Source organism: Osmerus eperlanus, chromosome 9, assembly GCF_963692335.1.
Source record: "Osmerus eperlanus chromosome 9, fOsmEpe2.1, whole genome shotgun sequence".
Lineage (NCBI taxonomy): Eukaryota > Metazoa > Chordata > Actinopteri > Osmeriformes > Osmeridae > Osmerus > Osmerus eperlanus.
The window spans coordinates 11,732,818-11,757,502 of record NC_085026.1 but is presented as its reverse complement, the minus strand read 5'-3'; the positions used below and the strand labels follow the sequence as shown (position 1 = coordinate 11,757,502).

Genomic DNA, 24,685 nt, shown 5'->3' with positions numbered 1-24,685 from the left:
CTGCACTCCCTATAAAGTGCCCATGCTTTTCTCACGCAGTCTCTTTCCCCGGCCACAAAACAACCGTGAGTGTCTAACTCACTGTTCTCTAAAACTTAAAAAAGAAAAAAAATATATAAAAAAATACAAAATACATAAAATCTTAACAAAAACAGTACCGTAATATTCAATAATAATAATAATAATAATAATAAAATCTCTTAATATTTGAAAAAAGACTGACAGGCCTCGGGCTTAACCCGAAGTTGGTGGCTGTACTTTTCGAAGAAGACTTTTTATTTGGAAGACATCGACAACTTGTTTTCTAAGTGGTATTATCAGCGAGTCGTGGAAACTTTTATAGATCGGAACCCAAGTTGAGCTGCCAAAGAGCGTTTCATTATTAAGCACAAAGCTCCGGAGAACAATTCCAAATAGTTTCAGTTGCAATTCTGTGGGGAGAAAAGCATTCATTCATATTGTGATCTCCGAGAAATGAGCACAGCGACTGAGGCGAGTTATCCAATGGCTTCTCTATATGTTGGCGATCTGCACCCCGATATCACGGAGGCTATGCTGTATGAGAAATTCAGCCCAGCCGGACCAGTCCTGTCTATCCGAGTATGCCGTGACATGATCACCCGGCGCTCTCTTGGATATGCCTATGTCAATTTCTCTCAGCCCGCGGACGGTAAGAAATACTAATCTCAGTTACGATCAAGCTTTTTGTTTGCCCTGTGGATAAAGTGCTTTATCTGTGACAGTGCATGTGTATGCACGTGAGGGTGCTTTGAATCAGAAAGTTGTTACTGAAGAAGGCCTCTATATTTAGGAATATGCACCCTTACCTAGGCTGTATCTCAGTCAAACCTCATGTCTTATGGTCTTAATGACAGACAAGCACACGTACTTCATTGTATTTCATTGAAAGTCAGAGGCTCATACCCTGACAACTGTAAAAAATAACACTTACATTGAAATATGTCATATTTTATGACAAAGCATTGCAAAGCACAGATTCAGAAAAGTCTGTTTTAATGAAATTCCTTATGTTTTGGGGTTTTGCATTCAGCCGCAGCATTTAGTATTTAGCAGAACATCAAACAGCGACCGTGACCATCTGACTAGGCAGCACTGCAGGAGTCAGGGACCAGCTTCAGCACTTCCATGATGCATAACCCAAAGTGACCCAAATTATGCTCCTATTTAAAGAGCCACCATGGAACAGTTCTGTATTGAAGTTAATTCCCATTGCTGGGGGGGGGGGGGGGGGGGGCATGCTTAATGTTATGCCATCTCAGTGGATCCACTGGAGTTTCAACTCAGTGACTTCATTTTCTATCTGGCTTTGTGTCATTCACGACACGTATGCTCTGCCTTCCACCCCTGACCCATAGTAAGTGTGTAGTGTGGGTCATTTTGGTTGTTGTCAACATTAGACACCTGTCACAACCTGTCTATGACCCTGTTACATTGCAGCACACAGGACCTAAAGTAGCCGCAAAGCTGTAAAACATTTTACAGGGTTATCTGCCGCTGAAAAGTGTTAAATATCACCAACTTGTACTGGTATGAGAAAAAGAAAGGCTGAAGAGCTGCAGCGAGCAAGGGGGATGTTTTGTTTGGCTGAGAGTTGGTTTAGTGGTAGACAGTAGAGCCCACACACACACACACACAGCTCCATCAACCAAGTTTTCCTGGTTTGATCACATGGTCTCTTTGCGAATGACAGTCATTGGCGTTAGTATTTTTTTTTTTTTACTCAAGAAGGATTTGTTTGATGGGAAGCCTCCTTCAGCAATTAACTAGCTGCTCACTTACTCTTGGTTACACCATATCACAGCTGCCTTTTATAAACAGTCCCCAGACCTGGTATTGCTCATCTGAGCATTCTTTTAACCCTTGTGTTATCTTCGGGTCATTCTGACCCATCAGTCATTGTGACCCACCGTCGTATTGCGACAGATTTACCGCATACAAAGACAAAGTGAAGCATTTTCTTTTAACCGTTGGGCTGTCTCAGACCCCCCACATTGCAAAGGTTAAAAGAAAATTATTTTAATTTGTTTTTGTATTGGGTAAAATTGGGTAAACACAACAATGGTTCGTTATGAACCTTTGGGTCATGTGACCCGAAGGCAGCACGAGGGTTAAAGTCTCCTCCCTATCAATGGTAGAGAATGCTTAACCCTTGTGCTGCCTTCGGGTCACATGACCCAAAGGTTCATAACGAACCATCGTTGTGTTTACCCAATTTTACCCAATACAAAAACAAATAAAAATAATTATCTTTTAACCTTCGCAATGTGAAGGGTCTGAGACAGCCCAACAGTTAAAAGAAAATGCTTCACTTTGTTTTTGTATGCAGTAAAGTTGTCGAAATACGACGGTGGGTCACAATGACTGATGGGTCAGAATGACCCGAAGAGAACACAAGGGTTAAATCACACTCCAGAACATGGCTGTCAGGACCCCACTCTAAATATAGACTCACTCAAAGGCAGCCCAAAGTGTGCCTGCCAGTAATATCTTCTGTCTTTGTCTTCTAAAATAAATGTTTGACATATAAATGAGCAATTTCTCATGTCGGGATGTTTTAACCCTCGTGCTGCCTTCGGGTCACATGACCCAAAGGTTCATAATGAACCATCGTTGTGTTTACCCAATTTTACCCAATACAAAAACAAATAAAAATAATTTTCTTTTAACATTTGCAATGTGGGGGGTCTGAGACAGCCCAACGGTTAAAAGAAAATGCTTCACTTTGTTTTTGTATGCGGTAAAGATGTCGCAATACGACGGTGGGTCACAATGACTGATGGGTCAGAATGACCCGAAGATAACACAAGGGTTAAGTGACTGACCTGTCAAGGTTGTCATGGGCAATATACTGTAGTATTTGTATTCAACATGAATTAATTAGGTACTTTCCTCAAAGCCACACAAATATAGTAATGATAAATAATGCTTGAGTTTTTGAAATTCGAACTCCCCTGGGGAACCTTATAGGATTAACCCCCCCACACACACGCATACCTACACACACAGGCTGTTATGATCACACACCTTCTCTGAGCAGGGAATGGTTTGTGAAGTACAATTGCAGGGCAAACTGCTGATGCCAGCAGACGCAAGGTTTTGTTTACCAGACATTTTTTGCTGTAAAGCCTGGGGTGTGTGTTGCTGTTGAGTGAAGGGAACAAAGGGAAACTCTGGTTGGCATATGTGCCCAGATGGACATGAGAGCCCACATGATACAGACAAACGAATAGAGTGAGTGAATGAGGGGAAATAAGCCCATGATGGGGACGATTCATTGCTTTGAAATAGCTAGTTGTACTATTTAGCATTTCAAAGAATTGGCAGTTGAAAGAAAGACTGGAAAAGTCAGTACCCAGTATTGTGAGACAGTGTCCATCATGTCGTAAGAAAGCCATAACGTTAACCTGGGTCAAGCTCCAGCATGTGGCCCCACAATGTACTGCTGTTCCCATCTGTCTGTGTGAGAGTGGAAGCACCATGTGCTGGCCCTCTTACCAGCTGCAGCTGTCCTTACCGCACTCACAGGCACAGCTGCACGCCTGACACAAATAATAGTTTGGTGTGGTCGGACCCCTCCTTAGTGGCATGGAGGAACAATTAGGTCTACACTTTTTGTTGTATTAACACAGTAGTTGTGATACCACACTTTTGACAATTTACTGTGGTAAATGAGACAAGAAGTGTGATAGTGGTATGGAAGTGACTAGAAAGAGTGTGGTTGTATAATGTAAATGGAGCTTTGTGGTGTGTCCTGTAACAAATCACCAAGCAGCATTATAGGCTCAGCTTGATGACTTATGCTTTTTGCTCCTAGTTGTAAGAAAAACTTCCATGTGGCTGCCCTTTTACCTCTAACCCCTGCTACCCCCCTTCCTCTACAGCGGAGAGAGCCCTGGACACCATGAACTTTGACGTGGTGAAAGGGAAGCCAATCAGAATAATGTGGTCTCAACGAGACCCCTCCCTCAGGAAGTCTGGAGTGGGCAACGTGTTCATCAAGAACTTGGACAAAACCATTGACAACAAAGCACTTTACGACACCTTCTCTGCTTTTGGCAACATCCTTTCCTGCAAGGTAGCTGATTGAGGTTATACTGAGACTGTACATAAGCTGCACAGCTAATTCAAATCTTCTCATCCTAAATGTAGTCCTCTCAGATGTAGTCCTCTGTTGTGTCAATGAAACTTGTATTATGTACCGTATGACCACCTATAACTAGGTGGTGTGTGATGAAAACGGATCCAAGGGCTATGCCTTTGTGCACTTCGAGACTCAGGACGCCGCCGACCGGGCCATCGAGAAGATGAACGGCATGCTTCTGAACGACCGCAAGGTGTGAGTGTCTAATCCATGAGAAGAGAGAGATTAGAGGAGAGGTTGGACTTTGGTTTCTTGATCCGATTATAGGTTAGTTAGAATGGTTTGTTGATACAAATCTCTGAAGAAGCTTACCAGTCTCCAGATTTGTCTGGATGTGTTTCATGTGTTCTGTCGTGTTGAAAGGTTTAACCCTCGTGCTGCCTTCGGGTCACATGACCCAAAGGTTCACAACGAACCATCGTTGTGTTTACCCAATTTCACCCAATACAAAAACAAATAAAAATAATTTTCTTTTAACCATTGCAATGTGGGGGGTCTGAGACAGCCCGACAGTTAAAAGAAAATGCTTCACTTTGTTTTTGTATGAGGTAAATTTGTCGCAATACGACAGTGGGTCACAATGACTGATGGGTCAGAATGACCCGAAGATAACACAAGGGTTAAGAGAAGGGTGAAAGGAAACGCTACTAATTATAATGTAGTTGAATGAGAATGTTTTGTGTGCGCTGAGAAACAGTCAAGTAGTGTTTGACTTCAGTTCATAGATGTGATGCATCTGTTCCTCACTGTCCCCTATGCACTGTTTGTCCTACAATTGCATTGTGTGTGAATTATACTCCTACTAACAGTGAGATCCAAGAAATCCCTTGGATGATTAACTTCAAAACTCCGCCAACAACCCCCTCCCCCAACACATACATACACACAAACACACGCGTACACACACACACACATGAACTCTCTCTGGAAAGGGACTGATTCAACGTCCTTACTCCCCGTCCAAACTCAGTGTCGGTCCTGTCTGTCTATCCTTCCGCCTGCCTGTTTGTGCGTGTGTGTGTGTGTAACCACGCTTGTGTGTTTTAGTGATTCGGCGAATGCAGGAATGCAATGCTGGAACACGGATTGGGAGAGGTCTGCCTAAGGTATATAAACATAATTTGGTCCTCCGCTTTACTCTGTGGACCTCTGTCCTTCAACCTCTTCAAGTATTGGACAAGGAAATGTTTGTCCCGGTGCCGGTTCTTGGATGTGTAACATAATGAGGATACTTGCATTCCTGGTTTGGATGTTATATTTAGTGTTTATATGTTTATTGTTTTCTTGAAGGATTTTCAATGTTTTTTTCGGTTTTGAGATGGTCTTGATTGAATGTTTTGTGGTCCTTTTGAACAGTTGGAATGTCTATTTTTGAGTAGAAATGAATGAATACAATGGGATCAGGACTTTAACCCACCTACAGTTTTACAGTATATATTTAAGGCAGTGACAGTTTACCAAAGTGCAGTATTTTTAACCGCCTGTTTGAATTGTCTTGCTTGTCACTGATGTGAGAGCCTAACCAGAATCTGAAAACATGTTGCTAAGATTTTGAAAAAATGACACTAAGATGGATCTGGGTCCCACTTGATTCCTGCCATGGACTGTTTTACAAAAGTTGTGTTGCTTCTTGGCCTCTGTTTTTAGGTTCGTAGGACGCTTCAAGTCTCGGAAGGAAAGAGAGGCTGAGCTTGGTGCGAAGGCCAAGGAGTTCACCAACGTCTATATTAAGAACTTTGGGGACGATATGAATGATGACCGGCTGAAGGAAATGTTTGACAAATACGGTAAACTAAGGCAGAACCCCGTGAGATAAACATAAACTGTCACAAAGACCGCATGAAGATATGGACTTGACCTTATTTGTGCATTTTGACCCTTGCAGGTAAAACACTCAGTGTAAAAGTAATGATGGACCATGGCGGAAAATCCAGAGGCTTTGGGTTTGTGAGCTATGAGAAACACGAGGATGCTAACCGGGTACTGCACGTATTGTGTTCTGAGTTGGTTGGTGCGTGGGTCTGTATATGCCAGTATTTTTGATTCACAATGCTGACTGTCCTGGCCTTCTCATCTGCAGGCTGTTGAGGAGATGAACAGCACAGAATTCAACGGCAAGACGGTGTTTGTGGGACGTGCTCAGAAGAAGATGGAGCGTCAGGCTGAGCTGAAAAGGAAGTTTGAGCAGCTAAAACAGGAGAGGATTAGCCGTTACCAGGTGAACCAGTGAAACTTTCTTTACAAAAAGACTGGTCGGATCTGGTCTCATCAGCCACTAATTGCGGATGTTGTTGACTGTGTTTAAAGCACAGCAACTGTGAACTGTGTTCTAACTGTGTTTTGACTTTTTGTTTCCTATCCCAGGGTGTTAACCTTTACATTAAGAACCTGGACGACACCATTGATGATGAGAAACTACGCAAGGAGTTCTCTCCATTTGGGTCCATCACAAGTGCCAAGGTAAAAAATCAAGTGAAGGAAAGAACAGAATTTGACAATAGGAGGGATATTTCAGTTATTTTCATTACCTTCTGAGGTTAAACCAAGTAGGTTCAGAGGACCATATGACTATCTGACGTGTCAATGTGCAGGTCATGCTGGAGGAGGGCCGTTCCAAGGGGTTCGGTTTTGTGTGTTTCTCCTCCCCTGAGGAGGCCACCAAGGCGGTGACTGAGATGAACGGGCGCATTGTGGGCTCCAAGCCCCTCTATGTGGCCCTGGCCCAGCGCAAGGAGGAACGCAAAGCCCACCTGACCAACCAGTACATGCAGCGCATCGCTGGCATGAGGGCCATGCCAGCCAACGCCATCATCAACCAGTTCCAGCCTGCCAGCGGCTACTTCATGCCAGCAGTGCCACAGGTGCGTGTGTGTTTTGGGGGGATGGGGGGGTGACTGTTTGTAGCACATTGCAGTAGCACAACTATCTGTCTCTTTGTGTCCTCCAGGCCCAGAACAGGACAACCTACTATGCACCCAATCAGCTGGCCCAGATGCGTCCCAACCCCCGCTGGCAGCAGCAGGGTGGCAGAGGCCAAGGTGTGTGTGTGTGTGTGGGGGGGATTAGATGACATCATACACACCACTAACTCAGTTTAACAGCCTATCCTTTATAGTCACAAGGCAAAAGTCAAGGACAAGAATTCGTTTTTTGTCAATGTTATTTGTAGGTTGCAAACTGACTGTGAAGTCAGTTTTTATTCTTAGCCACTGCACTGAGAGCCTTTCTCTATATCTGCTTTGGCAGATGGTTCCTCTGTCCATCTATTCTATATCTAGAATCTATAGGGAGTCAGGTGGCTTAGCGGTTAGGGAATTGGGCTACTAATCTGAAGGTTGCTGGTTCGATTCAGGCTGTGCCAAATGACGTTGTGTCCTTGGGCAAGGCACTTCACCCTACTTGCCTCTGGGAGAGTGTCCCTGTACTTACTGTAAGTCGCTCTGGATAAGAGCGTCTGCTAAATGACTAAATGTAATGTATTCACTCAACAAATTATGAACTCCTATATTTTGGCTGTGCTACCCCCATCTCTCCTATAGGTGGCTTCCAGGGGTTGCCCAACTCACTGCGCCAACCCGGTCCACGAGCCAACCTGCGACACCTGGCTCCCAATGCCAGTGCCCAGGGCCCACGAGGTATGCCCCCAGGTGCACAGAGAGTTGGGCAAACTTTGGACAGATATGTGCTTCAGCGTTATTGACTGACTTCATCCCTGTCTTACTGGACCAATGAGCACTGGTGGAATGGAATCACCATTTCTGAAGAAAAAAGAATGCATGCGATGATTTACCATATGCTGGTGTATGGTTGGACAAGCCCCGATATAGATATGATCTTTTCCTGCCAATCACCACTAGGTGCTGGCCAGGCCATGGGACCCCGTCCTTCCTCCCTCCCTACCCCACGTGCTATGCCGCCCTACAAGTACGCCACCAGCGTGCGCAACACCAACCCCCAAGTGGTGCAGCCAATTGCCCTTCAGCAGGTAGCTCCCATACACAAACCCTCTGTCACAGGAACACAGCTAGTTTCCAGACATGACACTAGAACAGTTAGTCTTACCTTCTCTTCTTGCTTTGTGTTCCTCTGTCAGACTCAGCCTGCCGTGCATGTGCAGGGCCAGGAGCCTCTCACATCATCCATGCTGGCCGCCGCTCCACCCCAGGAGCAGAAGCAGATGCTCGGTAGGTGCTGCGATAGACTTGGTTGTGTTTTAGGATTGCTGACCCCCAGAGGAATACAAGCGGACCAGCATTCTTTGGCGTCCTAGCCTGAGCCCACTTTCTGTCTCCCTCACTATCTCTGTGTCTCTCTCTGTCACTCTTTCTCTCTCTTCTTTCAGGGGAGCGTCTGTTCCCCCTGATCCAGGCCATGCACCCCAGCTTGGCAGGGAAGATTACTGGGATGCTCCTGGAGATTGACAACTCAGAGCTGCTTCACATGCTTGAGTCACACGAGTCTCTGCGCTCCAAGGTAGAACTATTTGGACGGGCGTAGTTCAAGTACTACATGCGTCATTTTGTAAATGCATCGCTTCAAAGGAATGTCAACAATCAAATATCTCCCATCAAACATTTGTGTACGCTTAGGTGGAGGAGGCAGTTGCAGTACTTCAGGCCCATCAGGCAAAGAAGGACGCCACCCAGAAAGTAGGAGTCATCCCCGCAACTGCTGCTGCCACCACCTCCTGATGTGTAGGAGTATCTACTTTTCATCAGAACCATGCTTATACTTCATGACCTTTGACCTAATATGGTTTGCAATGGTACTCATTTTGTTGTGTGTTTTTTCTTTTCAGGAAACACGCTGATAAGAGAAAGGGAGAGATTATCACACCTGTTTCAGTTTCCTGAGATATGTACTACATTATGCAAAACAAAAAAATATATATAAAAAAGGAAAAATACATTAAAAACCTACTTGAACCTTTTCAGAAATATTACAGTATTTAATTATTTTCCTAGTCCTGTAACAGTTTAAAACAGAATACCAAAAGCAACAAAAAAATAAATGAGGGTATTATTTTGATTCAAGGTCCTTCAATTTGTGACCCTTGATAGACCCTTTTTCTATCAAGAAAATTATATTTGCTCTACTTCTTTGCTTGAAGATTGTGTTTTGAAGATTTTATTTGGTCTATTGGATTCCTCCGTCCCATCATGCTATCATGGGTGGTGTGGTATTCTCAATAAAGGGATGAATATATCAAGTTTACCACTTTGTTGTCTCTTTTTCATAAACAACAATAAACAGCCAACAAATATTTCTTAGGTGTAACATTGCAGTTCTTGGTTTGTATTCTAATCAATGTTGGCAGCATTAAGTAGGTATCTATTCTATAGGCCTATATTTCAGAAAGCAAAGGGCAGGGATGGTAATTGGCTGCGTTTTTCTTTGTGGTCTTTTTCACCCTCTCATATATTTTACTCATTTATTTAGTATACGGTGGCCAACATTTAAATTATGTCCAGATATAAACGACATTTATATCTTTACATGTACAAGAAGTTCCTCTTTCATAGTCTGGATCAGGCTAAAAAACTACCGTTATTATATACCCCAAGTTAAAGTCTACCTCAAGTTGCGATTTAACAGGGCAGTAGGTGGCGCTCAAATGAGCGGGCCTTGGAAATGATGCACCAATGAGGATTTGTTGAGGTTAGAGGTTAAAGTTGAAATCCAAGATGGCGTCGACGAAACGAGTGCTTTATGTTGGTAAGCATTTGTGATAAAACAACTAATAATTTGAGCTCTTTTCTGTTTTATGCAATCATGTAGAGCACCACTGTTATTATAAAAAGTTGTTCTACTACTTATGAATTAATCTGTAATCGTATTGACCTGCTAGATTATTTAAATTACCCAATGTTACGAGCGCCACTGTGCTATACGGGAGGCTTTTTTCCTACATTGAATGAACACAAACCATATAGTCCTAAATAATTGCTGTAAAAACACAGCCTCTGTGATTGGAGCTTAATTTCCCAGTTTATTATCATAGAACTATTGTAAATGGAAACTAATTATTGAAGTATGTTTTTCGACAGGTGGTTTGACTGAAGAGGTCGATGAAAAAGTTCTTCACGCGGCATTCATTCCGTTTGGGGATATCACCGACATCCAGATTCCGTTAGACTATGAAACAGGTGAGAATGTAGGCTCTGTAATATTGATTAGCCAGCAGGAGTCTTTGAAGTTCAGCTTCAGGTACAACAATTAAAGGGAAATGTAAATTCCACTTAGAGGGGGGCTTGTGTTAAAAAATAACCTTTACTTTGCAGAGAAACACAGAGGGTTCGCCTTCCTTGAATTTGAATTGGCAGAAGTAAGTGTGATGACAATTTAAAGGAACTTGAATGTATTATTGAGCTGTCATAGTTTAGCTCGCATTCTGGTGGACAAAATATTCTAAACTCAAATATTCAGTTGAATGAGTACTAATGTTTCACTACCTCCATTGTATTTAGGATGCTGCTGCTGCCATTGATAACATGGTGAGTAAACCTAATAATTGGTTTTACCACCTGACTTTAGATATAGTCCTGTCCAAGTGGAGTAGTTAACTTATAGTTAGGTTAACAATCTTTTGTTTCCTTCTGGGTAATTTCTAGAACGAGTCTGAGCTCTTTGGCAGAACCATCAGGGTGAACATAGCCAAACCCATGAGGATCAAGGAGGGCTCCTCTCGTCCAGGTAATTAACCACTTTTAGTTGAAATTAGGCTGGAAGGTTGTCACTGTGCTTTTGAACTCCAGTAGTCCTGATGATATTGACAAGTGTAAGTAATTCCCCCACAGTATGGTCGGATGATGACTGGTTGAAGAAGTTTTCTGGGAAGACCACAGAAGAAGCTGAGGTAGAAGAGTCTGCTGGGGAGTCGGTAAACAGCAAAACACAGGAGGTAAAAGAGTTCTGAATGGGCCTGTTTGATCCAGTGTATTTGCTTCATGAGGCCAAATTAAGATGTTGTTACCTCTATTTGTAACCTTTTCTGTGCTCATGGAGTTACCTGAGTTTCCATCTGGATCAAGTAAGTGAATTGAGTTGAATTGTGTGCAGGGTGAACCCCCAGCTAAGAAGGGCAGAGTCAACCCCCAGGTCTACATGGACATCAAGATTGGCAACAAGCCGGCTGGGAGGCTGCGATTCCTTCTCCGAGCTGACATTGTTCCCATGACAGCGGAGAACTTCCGCTGTCTGTGCACCCATGAGAAAGGCTTTGGCTTCAAGGGCAGTTGCTTTCACCGCGTCATCCCCCAGTTCATGTGCCAGGGAGGGGACTTCACCAACCACAATGGCACTGGGGGCAAGTCCATCTATGGGCGCAAGTTTGATGATGAGAACTTTGTCCTTAAACACACTGCTCCAGGTGAGAAGCCCACTGTTGATATATCTGTCTTTGATTTAATGGATTTTGTAATAGTATGAAACTGGAATGCAAGTTTAGATTTTTGCTACAGTAGCAGTTTGTTTGCAGTAGTATTTGTCATCATGTACTTATCCTCTTGATATGCACACAGCACAACTATCCATGGCTAACTCTGGACCAAACAGCAACGGCTCCCAGTTCTTCATCACCTGTGACAAGACAGACTGGTTGGACGGCAAGCATGTGGTATTTGGCGAGTTGATGGAGGGCATCGATGTGGTCCGTGCCATGGAGGTAAGGGCATGGTAGGGGTGTGCATGTAAAGTGGGGGGGGGGGGGGGATATAATGGCCATAGAATTGTTCTGAGTCTGACATGATTTGAATTACATTTAGTCATTTAGCAGACGCTCTTATCCAGAGCAGAATTATATTAGGATGGATTCAAATTCTAGTTTAAAGACTAAACTGTCTTTTTTCCACAGGCCGAAGGGACAAAAGAAGGCAAGCCAAAGCAGAAAGTGATCATCTCGGACTGTGGAGAATATGTGTAAATGAAAATGTGTGTGTGTGTGTGCGTGTGGTACATGTGGAAAGATGCGTTAGAATGTTCACATCAGGTGGCTGAGTGATACAAGTGTTCCAATTAATACTATTACAGTACTTTATTGTCCAACTTTTTCTAGACCAACCCTCTGTATTGTAAATACTGCAATAAACACTTTTATAATAAATAAAAACGTGACTATTTCATTTTGTGCGGTCCATGTTGGGTCTCAATTTAAAAACGAATATGGAATACACGATTTAAACGAAAACCAATTAGTTTTTATAATAAGTTACGTTACATATGTTTTAATTTACTACGGACGCCGATTTTTATGAGGCTTATGTAGCCTAATGTTGATATTTAAAATAAAGACGCAGGCTTGGTTGAATGGTCTTCACACCCTATTCGTCCATTCTCACACTTGTGTAGATTGTTGTAAGAAAATATTGGGATGTCGAAACTCCACCCACCCGCACACCCGCCATGACTTGAGAGATGTGTTAAGATCTTAAGCGTTGGGGGCGCAGTCAGTGAAACACTTCTCCGTACGAGGGCTCCTAAAGACATCATCTGCCCCGTAAGAAAACTTTTCTTAATAAATATTTACTACGTAAGTAGCTTTTTTTTTTCTGTAAAATTGCTAGCTGGGTTTTGTTTTCTTGTCCAAAAGAAAATTAAAATTAAGCCTTAACTATAGATTGAAGTTCAATTTCCTTTCGCAGCGCCCTATTGACATTTGAATCGTGTCTTTCGCATATCATACGAATCATTTCTTGAATTAAATCACTTATCTATGCTCAAGTCTCAACTAAAACGTTTAATCATATTTTAAGTGAGAGCTTCCAATCCCCATGTGACACATGCGTAGGACTTACCTTTCTTTTCTTTTTTTTACAGTGAGTGACGATTATCAGGTTAACTCGCCTGTTTTTTGAGTTTGAGTTTACTATAGTAGGTCATGAATTTCTGTATTTGAGCTGAGAATAAACACATGGGTACTAAAAACTAATGTTGCGTTTTGTCACAAAGGCAATCATGTAATATTCCCCTAAAATGTCCTAATATGCATGTGTCTTACGAGAATAAGATGCACTTGGGTTGACTTAATTTCTCCTCCATTTTTACTTCCTCTAGAGAGGCAGTGTGTAAGCCTCACCATGAACTGGGCATTCCTCCAAGGGCTCCTCAGTGGAGTCAACAAGTACTCAACGGCGTTTGGCCGTGTGTGGCTGTCCATCGTCTTCCTCTTTAGGGTCTTGGTCTTCGTCGTAGCAGCTGAAAAGGTGTGGGGCGATGAGCAGAAGGACTTCAAATGCAACACATTGCAGCCTGGCTGCCATAACGTCTGCTATGATCACTTCTTCCCTGTGTCCCATATCCGTCTGTGGGCCCTGCAGCTTATCTTTGTCACCTGCCCCTCTTTACTCGTAGTTATGCATGTAGCCTACAGGGACGAACGTGAACGCAAATATCGTGTCAAACATGGTGATAACTGCCGTAAACTCTACAAGAACACCGGCAAGAAACGTGGTGGGCTTTGGTGGACCTATGTCATGACCCTGGTCTTCAAGGTGGCTGTGGATACCACCTTTACGTACCTCCTGTACTGGATCTATGAGGGCTATGACTTCCCATTACTTATCAAGTGTGAGCAGAAGCCTTGCCCCAACAAGGTGGACTGCTTCATTGCCCGGCCCACAGAGAAGCGCATCTTCACTATCTTCATGGTGGTCAGCAGTCTGGTCTGTATCGTGCTAACCTTATTCGAGATCCTGTACCTGGTGGGCAAACGATGCCGTGAGTGTCTCACGTCCCTCCACAACTCCCGCCAGATGGCCATAGCCGCCACCTCGCTGGTCGGTGTCAAGAACGGAAACCTGGAACACAACTCTGTGCGATGTAAGGGCAAGGAGAGCCCGGCCCCTGCTTACAGCAGCATAGCCAGGCCCTGAGACTTTGTTGATACAGAGACTCCCCTGACTTCACAGAAGATGTCGAAAACAAATATAAATGACCAATCGAAAACCTGGAGGACATGCAAAATATTGCATGTATCTCTTCTGCAACATATCATAGGCTTCATAGACATTAAAGCCTGTCTTGTCAATCCTGAATACCAGTGGAACTTTTAGTCTCCTAGTCCTGGATTAATTGTTTACTCATTAATGCTGTAAAACTGACTCAGATACATTGACAAAAATTGTATTTGCTGTTATGTGGTCTATTTTTATGCATTCATGTGTGTTTGGACATGTTTGCCAATAACAGTTGTCTTTATTATGTATCTGTATTCATATACGTAGAAGCACATGGTTGACAATCATGGCATTCATTTTGGGAGTTACAGACATTTGTTTGTAGGAGTTACAGTTGTTAACAGAGAGGAGTTTACAGAATTGTTTAATTACAATCACATCAAATATCCAAATAAGATGTGTCACTAGTCAAAAGCCATTTATTCATTCTTTGACAAGTTACACAAGTGGTAGGAGCTGGGCAAAGTAAGAGTCTTCACTATTTGTTCACTACCATACCCTTTATTGCTGCATTTTCAGTCAACTTGTTACATGGTTTATCCCCATTCCACATTGAAGACCATACCATTGATGTTACAATACCCAGTTCTGAACTTATCCTGCATTTTAAGAAGTCTGTTTTATTTTATGGACTAAACAATTGTCTGACCATCCTAATTATATTAGTCAAAAGGTTATGCACAAATATGACTTGAAATTATTTTATGTTAACTGTCATAACTTGTATGGTTTTATGATCTAAGACTTGAATTCTTTAGAGGCCAGCTAAGGAGTGGATTTTTGTAAGCACAGAAAATGTATATATATTTTATTGTGTACATACCATGCACACATGATGTAAACTGAAACTCTAAACATAGGACCTATTTTACAGTTGCGTATTGTTTTTTTTCTTCTTAAATATCGATGTCAATAAAACATTGCAGAAAACTGTGGAATTGATTGAACACAGATGGACAGTAAAGCAAAAGATAACCAGATGCAAGACATAATAGTATAATAATGATTTACCTCAATCTCACAATATTAAATACAGTCCCATACAGTTATTGTACTGGCCCTATAACATAATACCAACAGTATTCCTATACACATACAAGGGGTAGCTGTCGGACACGTTGGACCAATGAATGGCACCTCCATTGTTCATGAAGACAGGTACAGTCATTAAGACAGGTGGGGTTCTGTCTTCCCCAGTTCTCTTGGTTAGTCAGAGCTGGTAGACTCACCCTCTGGAGGAATTTGCCCTTACACTCACAAGAGCCTGTAATGCATGAAAGACTCCCCTGTTTGCATAAGAGGAGATAAGGATGTGAATGTGTTTTAAGGTGGAAAACAAAGATTCACTTTCTTTCACTTTTGCAATTTAGTGTAGTGTTTTAATAACCTTTAATAGAGGGTATTATGTGATAAACTATGAATTTGGTAACAGGGTGTTTAGAATGGTACATTGTACCTTCCTGTTTTTTTTTAAGAAGTTCAAGGACAGGAACAATGAAGCTTTAGGGTACTACTTTGAGTTATCTTCCAGTTCATGCCAGTACATGTCAATGTTCTCAAAGCCTAAGTTGAATTCACTGAGTGCGTTTAAACAAATGCAATAACATCATATATTTTCCCCTGTTGTGTTCTGTCTTCAAGTGGAGACAAGTTCTTCACAGCGGTTGAGTCATATGGTGCATTCCTTCAGTTACGCCCAACCAAATCTGCCTGGACCAATTATTTATCTGGAGCCAAAAGGAACTTTCCTCCTACTCAACAGCAGCAAGTGTTGCTAAGGCAGATGTTGACAAGTTTCAAGAAGTGTCTCATCATTATGACGTAGAAGATTCGTTGAGAGTGATATTTGGACAGAAATATCTAAATACACCTACACCTGATGATGATTTATTCTACAAAGCTAAAAAGTAGTAGTGATGGAATTGGTAGAGATATGTTTTGTGATTAGTTTTGTCTTCACATTGATGGTTACTAAATGAATTATTGTTAATTAGTTGTATAGCTTATTCAGAAACTGCATGTGAAAACAGAATGTAATCAAGCAAGGTAAAGGTAATCATGGCGTTTGTCTTTGCACTTTGTAAGTCTTGTAAAGAGATGATCAAGAGTTGGAGCTATACATTTGCTCTACATGTTTAAGTTTTCATGTGTTTGTGTTTGAGCCTGAGAGCAACAGATCTGCACATCTATAGTGATGCAAAGATACTGTACAAATTGAATGGTGTATAGTTGAATGGATATGAAGTGTATATGAGGACTTATTTAAATTCACTTTGCATAAGCCTACACATTGTTGTGTAATTTATATGGGTAACACACGATACTCGAAACAGGAATTACTTGTTTCAACGTAAAGGTTCATTATTCAAAACCATATTTTATTTAAAAAATCAGCAAGGTTATTAATGTGTACGAGTGGCACATAAAAAATCGTATAGCAAGTATCTGCATGCAAGGGTACTGCACATTGTACTCGTTGGCTTAACTGACAAAACAAAATAAAAACAAAGCTGTACAGGTTACACTATCATGTTACTGTACCCGTTCCTGAACCAACCTTTGTGTTTTTCTACTACCAGCTTTACTCATTTTACACAATCACAAAAGCCATGTAAGGGATACTAATTCTGTAGAGGATTTAAATCCCACCCATCATAGATTGTCCCTCTTTGACTGCAGCCATTCCGCCTCTGCGACCCACAATAAGAGGTTGCCTAGCACCATTAACCTCTTTGAAGCTTTCTACCAATAAGGAGTGGAGCATCAGCAAGTAAATGGGGACAAGTAAAATGGGGGCAAGTAAAATTGTTCACTTATGGGTGTGGCACTCTTGCGTTACTGGAGACATTCTGGAACAGGTTTGAACAGGATGAGGAACAAACATAATCTAAAATTGTATTTACCGACCATGAACTAAACAGTGTCTGTTTCAGTTTGGGTTAATAATAAAGCACTAACAAAGTGGAAATATTATGTAAATGTATATTAATTTGTGTAGAATGTAAGAATAAAAAATGGACTACACAACAGAATACACAAACATTAACTGTATATTTTCTAGGAAGACCTTTTGTTTTGCAGTAAAATGGGAGATTTAATGAGTTAACTAAGCTCAATTCCCATTATTCAACAGGAAAGAGATTAGATTATGCTTTCCAGGAAAAACATTATACATCGCCAAATCTCAACATGTTCTTACTCATCTAGGTCTCAATACGTTGTAGCAGTCCTTTTTTTTTTTTCTTACCACACCCACAAACTATTTCCAAGACTGATTTCTCAAGACCAGCCCAGAAGAGTTACCTGAGCGATTAAGTAATATACGGTCTAAAGACCGTCTGGAAAACGTATGACAAAATTGTAAAATAGACCTTAAATTATTTCACAAAAAGCGGTATTAACGATGGGTCGAGACATAGTTGGTAAGTGAAACGTTATTAACTTTGTAACTTTTTTCATAAATTATGGGAGTTTAAGTACGCATGGAGGATGAAGAGGTATGAAGACGTTTACGACATTAACTTGTTTTAACCAGTCATATTCTTTTTTAGTTTGACCACTTTTGATGTTCTACCTTCATCAGAGATGGTTAAAATCATTTGTATACAAACAGTGTTTTTCAACCGTCATCCCACTCATCCTTATTGCTGAACCGAGGAGGCATTCTTTTCACTCATATCTGTTGTTTATAAACCGTTGGAAACATTGTGAGTTTAAGTTGCCTACATTGTGAAATAGAAATAGTACTCAATTCAGAACACTCGAACATGTATTTTACGTTTGTGATACCTTAATAGTTTGAGTCGTGATAATTGTACAGAAATGCTCACTTGAAAAGGATAGGCTAATATTCGAGTTTCCATCATAAAGTGATTAATAACATTATCTTAGGGTATACAACTGATGTAATTCTTAACAGTACATTTGTGATCACTCACTTTTTCTCTCATGTTTTTATAGGCTTCTAACAGCTATCCACAGCTCTTGAACAAGAGAAACCAACTTCTAAAAAAGAGACACTTTCTGTCAAGCCCAGATCATGGACTGGAAGACCTTCCAAGCCCTCCTCAGTGGGGTTAACAAGTACTCCACTGCCTTTGGTCGGATCTGGCTGTCTGTGGTGTTTGTGTTCAGGGTGATGGTATACGTAGTAGCGGCGGAGCGTGTGTGGGGTGATGAGCAGAAAGACTTTGACTGCAACACTAAGCAGCCGGGCTGTGACAATGTCTGCTATGACTACTTCTTCCCCATCTCCCACATCCGCCTGTGGGCCCTGCAGCTCATCTTCGTGTCCTGTCCCTCCTTCATGGTAGTCATGCATGTGGCCTACCGGGACGAACGGGAACGGAAGTACCGTGCCAAGTTTGGCGAGGACGCCAAGATCTACGAAAATACAGCCAAGAAGCATGGTGGCCTGTGGTGGACCTACCTGCTCAGCCTCTTCGTCAAGACGGGCATTGAGGTGGGGTTCCTTTACATCCTGCATCACATCTACGACAGCTTCTACCTTCCCAGGTTGGTCAAGTGTGAGGTGTGGCCCTGCCCCAACCAGGTGGACTGCTATATTGGACACCCCACAGAGAAGAAGGTCTTCACCTACTTCATGGTGGGGGCCTCAGCCCTCTGCATTGTCCTCAACATCTGCGAGGTCATCTACCTGATCTCTAAGCGTGTTGCCAACTTCACACAGAAGATGAAGAGGCGTAAGTGCACAATGGCCGTACACAACCATGATTACAGTGATGCTTCCTGTAAAAACTGCAGTCTTCACTTGTCCAGGGAGAACCAGAAGCTTCCGCTCAAGGGCAGCATCAGGTCTGCCTATAAACCTGCATATAAACTCACTGAGGACATGCGTGCCTCAGCTCCTAATCTATCCTCTGCTCTGTAAGAAGGACATTTGGAAGGCCAGCACTGCCACAGAACCAGGCTACATCCTGGTTGTACGTGTCTTTCAAAGAGACTGTGAAAAACAAGTTTTAGCTGCAAGTTTTCCCTACCAAAAAGTATTTATAACTGATGTTCTTGAAATATCTATAGACCCAAGCCATATACTAACACTGGCTAAGACTTTACAAAAGCTAAGTCTACTTTCGACTGCCATGTGGATGGAGAAAGAAACAATCCTGCTAATAAATTCTAAAAATAAAAATGACAATTTGAGCATATACATTTCCTCATTTTTTTATCGTTCTATTGGGGCTGTCAGGGTTTAGAGGTTGGAGGTGAGACGTGGGTGGAAACAGACGCTGATACTGAATGCTAAGAGTTTTAAGACACACCTGGTTATGGTATGCACACACAATGCCAATGCTTCCATGATGTACAGGGGCAAATGAAACAAGAAATACCTAGAACATTTCTGCGTTTCAGTGACTTCCTTAACACCAACCAGTAGCAACCCCAGCTTGTTTGAGAATATGACTTAACAACCAGTTCAAGGTTTACAGACTGTTGTCTTATGAGATCATTACAACAGAATGATAACATTATTACATCTAAAACAGTAGACAGTGAAGTCTATTAGTGATTTACACAGTCTCTTGGCATTACCTAAAGTTGGTTGTCGGCACATTCAATTGGCACACTAAATTCCTGGCCGGTTTTATTGTTTAAAAATGTTTCCAATAATTAAGAGTGCTTTTCTCTCATACCTAATGTTTCTTCTGCCTCCGTTTGTGTTGCACAGCTGCACTATGTACATGTTCTGTGTTTTGACATGCTTGTACACAAGCTCCACTCTCCCAAATCCAATGTTGATCTGAATGAGATAAAGGAATGCTGTTTTTTTAATTAAAGAAGTCTGAATGCGAGCTGATACTGGTCTTGGAAAGATGTTTCAAGCTACAGAAGTGACAATAGGAACAAAGGACAACCAGTTATGCTGTTCTGAACTACTTTGCATGGTCAGCAGCTAAATGATCAAACCTGGGAATGTTTATGTTTTACATTGTTGTAATAAATCATACTCTTGTATAATTACTTGTGTCATCCATGTACATAAGTATTATATCTGTTTACCAGTGTTCTTTTTTTCCTCATGGTACATAGGCCTATACCTTAGATAGCGATCTGACTAGGTATGTTGCTCTCAAACGTAGATTGTGCCTAGCTGGTCAAAGCAGATCTTCTAGAATCAGGCCATTTAATAAACCAATCCCGTAACATCCAGGACAAAAGTCAACAACTTAGGTCAAATGTGTCCTTTTATAAGCGATGTGTATCTACCACATTTTACTACACAATTTACTAACATAAGCCTTGTGTGCTGTCTCCTTATAGTATATTTTGGTAGTATTTTGTATGCCTTCTCAGCATGTAGGGTTCATAGCCAATGTCGATGGTTACCAAGTTACTTTTCCCTTGAAAAAAGACAAATACTTGTCTTTGACCTATTCTCATTAACATATTCAAGCTAAAGAACATCGTCAAGGATCTCTTACATGTGTTTGTATAGCAGAGGAATTTCAGTTAACCTGGTCAGGCTCGTACTTCAGGTTCTGGTAGGTGTGGATGGCAAACAGAAGTACAGTACGTGTTTGTTCTGAATCACTTTATAGTCAAAACAAGTCAAAGTGCTAAATCACAGCCTCAGAGAAGAAACTCCTCATGGAGGTTCTAACTACACAATGCTTAACATTGAATTATAGGTTTTGTGCTAATGTAGGTTAAAATATAATGTATGTGTATTTATACAATATATAGACGACTATATTTTGGTAAATGTTTTTTTTTTCCGCTTCTACCTTGCAATGGTACATGTATTAATTATCAGTACCATATAGTCCCGAATCCATAATTACTTCAAACTTGGCCTACAGTCTGATAACCTTTTACCAGTATGATTCATTTGCAGCTGGGAAGAATCGTAACTGTTTGAATAAACAAAGAAAACTTCAACAAACAGTTATGTATTTCTAAGGTAAAGCAAAGTTATTTCTTCACTTCAAGGTTACATGTCTAATAAACTCAATGGAAAGTGCAACCTTTTACAATAAATATTTACACATTACTTATTACAAACAGTAAAACCAAGAAGAAAATCATGAAAAATGAAAAAATGGTTCTACACCCAATGCCCAATGAAAGTTGACAAAGGTGAACACTGCCATGAACATTTTGTTTGGCCAACATCGTTACCCAGACGTACAGTAGTACATTAACCAAAATTACCCATTTAGTCAAACGCCATCTCTTTGACTTAACGTCTCCCAGTTGTGATAACATTTCCAGACAATAATTACTATACTCTTTATCAAGTGTCAGAGGAAAGGCATGCTTCCAATCCCCAGAAGTGTCCGTATACTGTAGGACTTGAGACTGGTTTACAGGCACAGCAAGTCACAGCAAAAAAAAGACAGACTTAAAATCTTCCATCTTTGTTAAGTCTGCATAGGCCGTAAAGTAATGTAATGACCACATAGTACACAGGAATTGGAGCAAAAAATGCACCACAAACATGAAAGACATAACCACAATGATAAGGCACCAGTGATCAGCAATGTCTATACAGATATTTTTGTAGCGGTAATTTCAGATAGATTTAAGTATAATGTAATTTTCAGATTAAAGTCATGAAAGGTGGCCCATGTGTTCTTTTGTTTGCCATGATCTTTACTTGACGTACGCGTTGATGTATCCTTTTGAAAGGGCTTTGAGAGTCCACGTTCAGAGTTTGCAGGTGGCCTGTGCCACTTTGGAGCTGGTCTTTCTGTTCAGGGAACGACATATGAAAGCTCCAGCATCCATAAGCTTGGGAAGGTCCACTCCCTGAGATGGAGAGAGTCAGAACATGAGGGAGAGTGAGGTAGAACATGAGGGAGAGAGAGGTAGAACATGAGGTAGAGAGAGGTAAAACTCAATGGACATAGAAAAAGAGCCTCAGAGGCAGGAACAAGGAACTACAAAACAAGGAAATTCCAGTCCTGAAGCTCCGACTCTTTCTAATGAACTGAACACAGGTGACAACAAAGCTTTGAATGTATCAGAATGGAAAATAACGCCAAAAAGAGGGAAGTAAAAAAGGACAAGGGAAAGAGAGAGAAAGAGATCAAAAGATTATAATGAAAAGAAAGAGGTAGACTCACTGTATGAATACCAAGTCCATGAAGCATATAGACCACGTCCTCGGTAGCCACATTCCCGGACGCCCCCTGTGCATACGGGCACCCACCTAGACCAGCCACTGAGGAGTCCACCACACTGATGCCCATCTGGAGGAGAAAGAGGATTTTCAAAATAATCACCCACCTGTATAAGTAAGGTATGTGTAACAGGTGTTGTCATCAGTATCACTTCCTCCCTCACTTGCCCACACTAGGGGTCAAACTATGGTCTTATGAATCATACTCGCAATGACCACCTTTCATAAACACAGCTTAAGCCTGCTACAGAACCAAAAAGCTAGAAATGTAATGGCGTGGGTGGCCGGTATTTATACTGGGTGAGTTTAACACATTTAGCTTGGTCACACATGACACCATGCACATTGATGAGATGCTTCAAGAACTCAATCATCTTGAGCTCCTACCTGCAGAGCAATGAGGATGTTGGCCAGGGCCTGGCCGTAGGTGTCGTGGCAGTGCACCGCCAAGGCGCCGACAGGCACCTCCTGGACCACCGCCTCCAGCATCTCAATCATGCCCCCAGGTGTGCCTACACCAATGGTGTCACCCAGAGAGATCTCATAGCAACCCATGGAGTACAGACGCTTGGCTACCTGTCAATTGAGGCACACGGTGGTCAGGAGACATTCTCAATTGAGATCAAATACACACCACCACCAAGATTGGTTTAAGAGAGGAACTCACCTGTGCTACTTTCTCTGGTGCCACATTCCCCTCATATGGACACCCCAGCACACACGACACATACCTGCAAAGTACAAAGAATAGAGGTGAGTAACATAACCTGATATCAACAATCCACATCCTCCTTGTTCTTGCCAGTCTCTATAACCTTCCCCATGCCACTCTGCTGGTGTTACCCCCGGACTGGCACACCGGCTTCCTTGGCTGCCTTGGTGACCTCCTCAAAACGTTGCAGGCTCTCCTCCACAGAGCAATTGATGTTTTTCTTGCTGAACAACTCAGATGCAGCGCCAAATATGGCCACCTCTCCTGCCCCTGCCTTTACCTAAGTATAAAAGCACAGAAAAAAGAATGGATGACGCGAAAGAACAAATATATGTAGAAATACTGAGTCAACACACAAGTACAGACACGTGAGTACAACACACAATAAAGACACGCGTTTCTAAAGATTGTTCAACTGTCTGACTTTATTCTGTAGGCTGGTCCTTAAGGAGTAATACTCCTAGGTTATACTTAATGAAAATTTTAGTGATCAGGTACTTACAGCGGCTTGGAAGCCCTTGAGATTGGGGGTCAGTACAGGATAGGACACACCTGGTTTCCTGTTGATGCCTTTCATCACCTCCACCTGGTCTGCCATCTAGCAAACAATATAAAAACGAACATTGGGATTATTAATAGAGGTATTTTAGAGAATAATACATGGTCACTGTAGGTTTGAGATTGTATTTTTTCAATTTACTGTCCACTAACTTCACCTGTGGAACCCATTTTGGGGAGACGAAGCTTGTGGCTTCAATGACAGAGAGTCCTGAATCTGACAACATGTCAATGAGGCGAATCTTTACTTCAGCAGGAACTATGGTCTGTGTGTGTGATAGAGAAAGAGAGAGAAAGAGAGCACGGAAAGAGAAATCTATGTAACCTTTATCGCAGCTTGATTTAATAGACCATCACAGGAAGTTATGTAACACACCCAGCCATCTAGGCTTTTACACCTTTTGCTGATCATTACCTTTTCATTTTGAAGACCATCTCTGGGTCCAACCTCAACTATTTTTACTCTCTCTGGGAGAGCTTTCTCTGCAGTCACACCAACCTGATGGTAGAGAAGCTTGATTAGATAGACACCCTAATATACGCAAATTAAGTGGGACAATGACAGTTGAGATCCGTGGTTAACTACACTGCGTAGGTGAACCTAAGGATGGTCACACCACTACCTTGACTTACATTATCCAAGATAGCTAGCCAACTTAAGCAAGATAGCTAGCTAGGAAACTAGCATTTGCATTCATTAAACCATTGATTCGCGAAAAACCGGTCGAAACCATCCGTAACAACACATGCAGTGAACAACATTACATGTAGGCTACTCACTGATTTTGCCACTGCTACCGAAGTAGTGGTACTCAAAGCTAAGCATTGATGACCCATTCTACAATTGAAAACACTTCTATTGACAATTCTCATGACAGCCGCCATGTTGGTTCAGCCTAACCACTGACGTAAATTCCGTTCTGTGAGTGCTTTGGGACGGTAGAGGAGCTCACGGCAGCACACGCTCCTCGTTGAGGACAGTACTGCAAAACGATACGTGATTTTACGTCAGTCTCCAAAACACCAGTCTCCAACAACACCGGAAAAAGTCGCTAGATTTGTCGCTAGTCGCTTTTGACAATAAAAGTCGCTAGGAGGGTTTGAAAAGTCGCCCGATATAGCGAGAAAGACGTTAAGTTGGCAACACTACGCTCGGG

General features: G+C 41.9%; 5 protein-coding genes across 10 annotated transcripts; 4 read left to right on the top strand and 1 right to left on the bottom strand.

Moving 5' to 3' along the window:
* The first annotated feature begins 33 nt into the window (after positions 1 to 33).
* pabpc4 (poly(A) binding protein, cytoplasmic 4 (inducible form)) lies at positions 34 to 9,376 on the top strand. 2 transcript variants are annotated; one of them, XM_062470290.1, is made up of 15 exons: positions 35 to 670; positions 3,903 to 4,096; positions 4,242 to 4,357; positions 5,810 to 5,949; positions 6,048 to 6,142; positions 6,243 to 6,380; positions 6,527 to 6,622; positions 6,754 to 7,023; positions 7,110 to 7,200; positions 7,702 to 7,797; positions 8,020 to 8,147; positions 8,256 to 8,346; positions 8,505 to 8,635; positions 8,752 to 8,856; positions 8,961 to 9,376. In XM_062470290.1, the coding sequence occupies exons 1-14, from the start codon at positions 475 to 477 to the stop codon at positions 8,851 to 8,853; spliced, it is 1,884 nt and encodes a 627-aa protein (XP_062326274.1). In that variant the 5' UTR covers positions 35 to 474; the 3' UTR covers positions 8,854 to 8,856; positions 8,961 to 9,376. The 2 variants fall into 2 exon arrangements, with proteins under 2 accessions (XP_062326275.1, XP_062326274.1); XM_062470291.1 differs by having other exon boundaries at positions 34 to 670; positions 8,752 to 9,020.
* A 371-nt stretch (positions 9,377 to 9,747) lies between these two features.
* On the top strand, positions 9,748 to 12,279 carry ppie (peptidylprolyl isomerase E (cyclophilin E)). Its single transcript, XM_062469206.1, has 9 exons — positions 9,748 to 9,877; positions 10,210 to 10,308; positions 10,444 to 10,487; positions 10,630 to 10,656; positions 10,774 to 10,855; positions 10,960 to 11,063; positions 11,222 to 11,531; positions 11,683 to 11,825; positions 12,015 to 12,279. The coding sequence occupies exons 1-9, from the start codon at positions 9,847 to 9,849 to the stop codon at positions 12,081 to 12,083; spliced, it is 909 nt and encodes a 302-aa protein (XP_062325190.1). The 5' UTR covers positions 9,748 to 9,846; the 3' UTR covers positions 12,084 to 12,279.
* A 301-nt stretch (positions 12,280 to 12,580) lies between these two features.
* On the top strand, positions 12,581 to 15,045 carry gjb10 (gap junction protein beta 10). Of its 3 annotated transcripts, XM_062469207.1 has the most exons (3): positions 12,599 to 12,689; positions 12,977 to 13,030; positions 13,214 to 15,045. In XM_062469207.1, the coding sequence occupies exon 3, from the start codon at positions 13,237 to 13,239 to the stop codon at positions 14,029 to 14,031; it is 795 nt and encodes a 264-aa protein (XP_062325191.1). In that variant the 5' UTR covers positions 12,599 to 12,689; positions 12,977 to 13,030; positions 13,214 to 13,236; the 3' UTR covers positions 14,032 to 15,045. The 3 variants fall into 3 exon arrangements, with proteins under 3 accessions (XP_062325192.1, XP_062325193.1, XP_062325191.1); XM_062469208.1 differs by lacking the exon at positions 12,977 to 13,030 and having other exon boundaries at positions 12,581 to 12,689; XM_062469209.1 differs by lacking the exon at positions 12,977 to 13,030 and having other exon boundaries at positions 12,596 to 12,656.
* Positions 15,046 to 17,405: 2,360 nt separating this feature from the next.
* Positions 17,406 to 20,094, top strand: gjb3 (gap junction protein beta 3). Of its 2 annotated transcripts, none has more exons than XM_062469855.1 (2): positions 17,406 to 17,537; positions 18,076 to 20,094. In XM_062469855.1, the coding sequence occupies exon 2, from the start codon at positions 18,155 to 18,157 to the stop codon at positions 19,004 to 19,006; it is 852 nt and encodes a 283-aa protein (XP_062325839.1). In that variant the 5' UTR covers positions 17,406 to 17,537; positions 18,076 to 18,154; the 3' UTR covers positions 19,007 to 20,094. The 2 variants fall into 2 exon arrangements, with proteins under 2 accessions (XP_062325839.1, XP_062325840.1); XM_062469856.1 differs by lacking the exon at positions 17,406 to 17,537 and adding an exon at positions 17,575 to 17,822.
* An 847-nt stretch (positions 20,095 to 20,941) lies between these two features.
* On the bottom strand, positions 20,942 to 24,664 carry hmgcl (3-hydroxy-3-methylglutaryl-CoA lyase). Of its 2 annotated transcripts, none has more exons than XM_062469826.1 (9): positions 24,309 to 24,664; positions 23,944 to 24,027; positions 23,682 to 23,794; positions 23,473 to 23,568; positions 23,102 to 23,250; positions 22,926 to 22,989; positions 22,646 to 22,834; positions 22,203 to 22,328; positions 20,942 to 21,885 (listed from the first exon to the last, which is right to left on the bottom strand). In XM_062469826.1, the coding sequence occupies exons 3-9, from the start codon at positions 23,697 to 23,699 to the stop codon at positions 21,784 to 21,786; spliced, it is 744 nt and encodes a 247-aa protein (XP_062325810.1). In that variant the 5' UTR covers positions 23,700 to 23,794; positions 23,944 to 24,027; positions 24,309 to 24,664; the 3' UTR covers positions 20,942 to 21,783. The 2 variants fall into 2 exon arrangements, with proteins under 2 accessions (XP_062325810.1, XP_062325809.1); XM_062469825.1 differs by having other exon boundaries at positions 23,687 to 23,794.
* Positions 24,665 to 24,685: the final 21 nt, after the last annotated feature.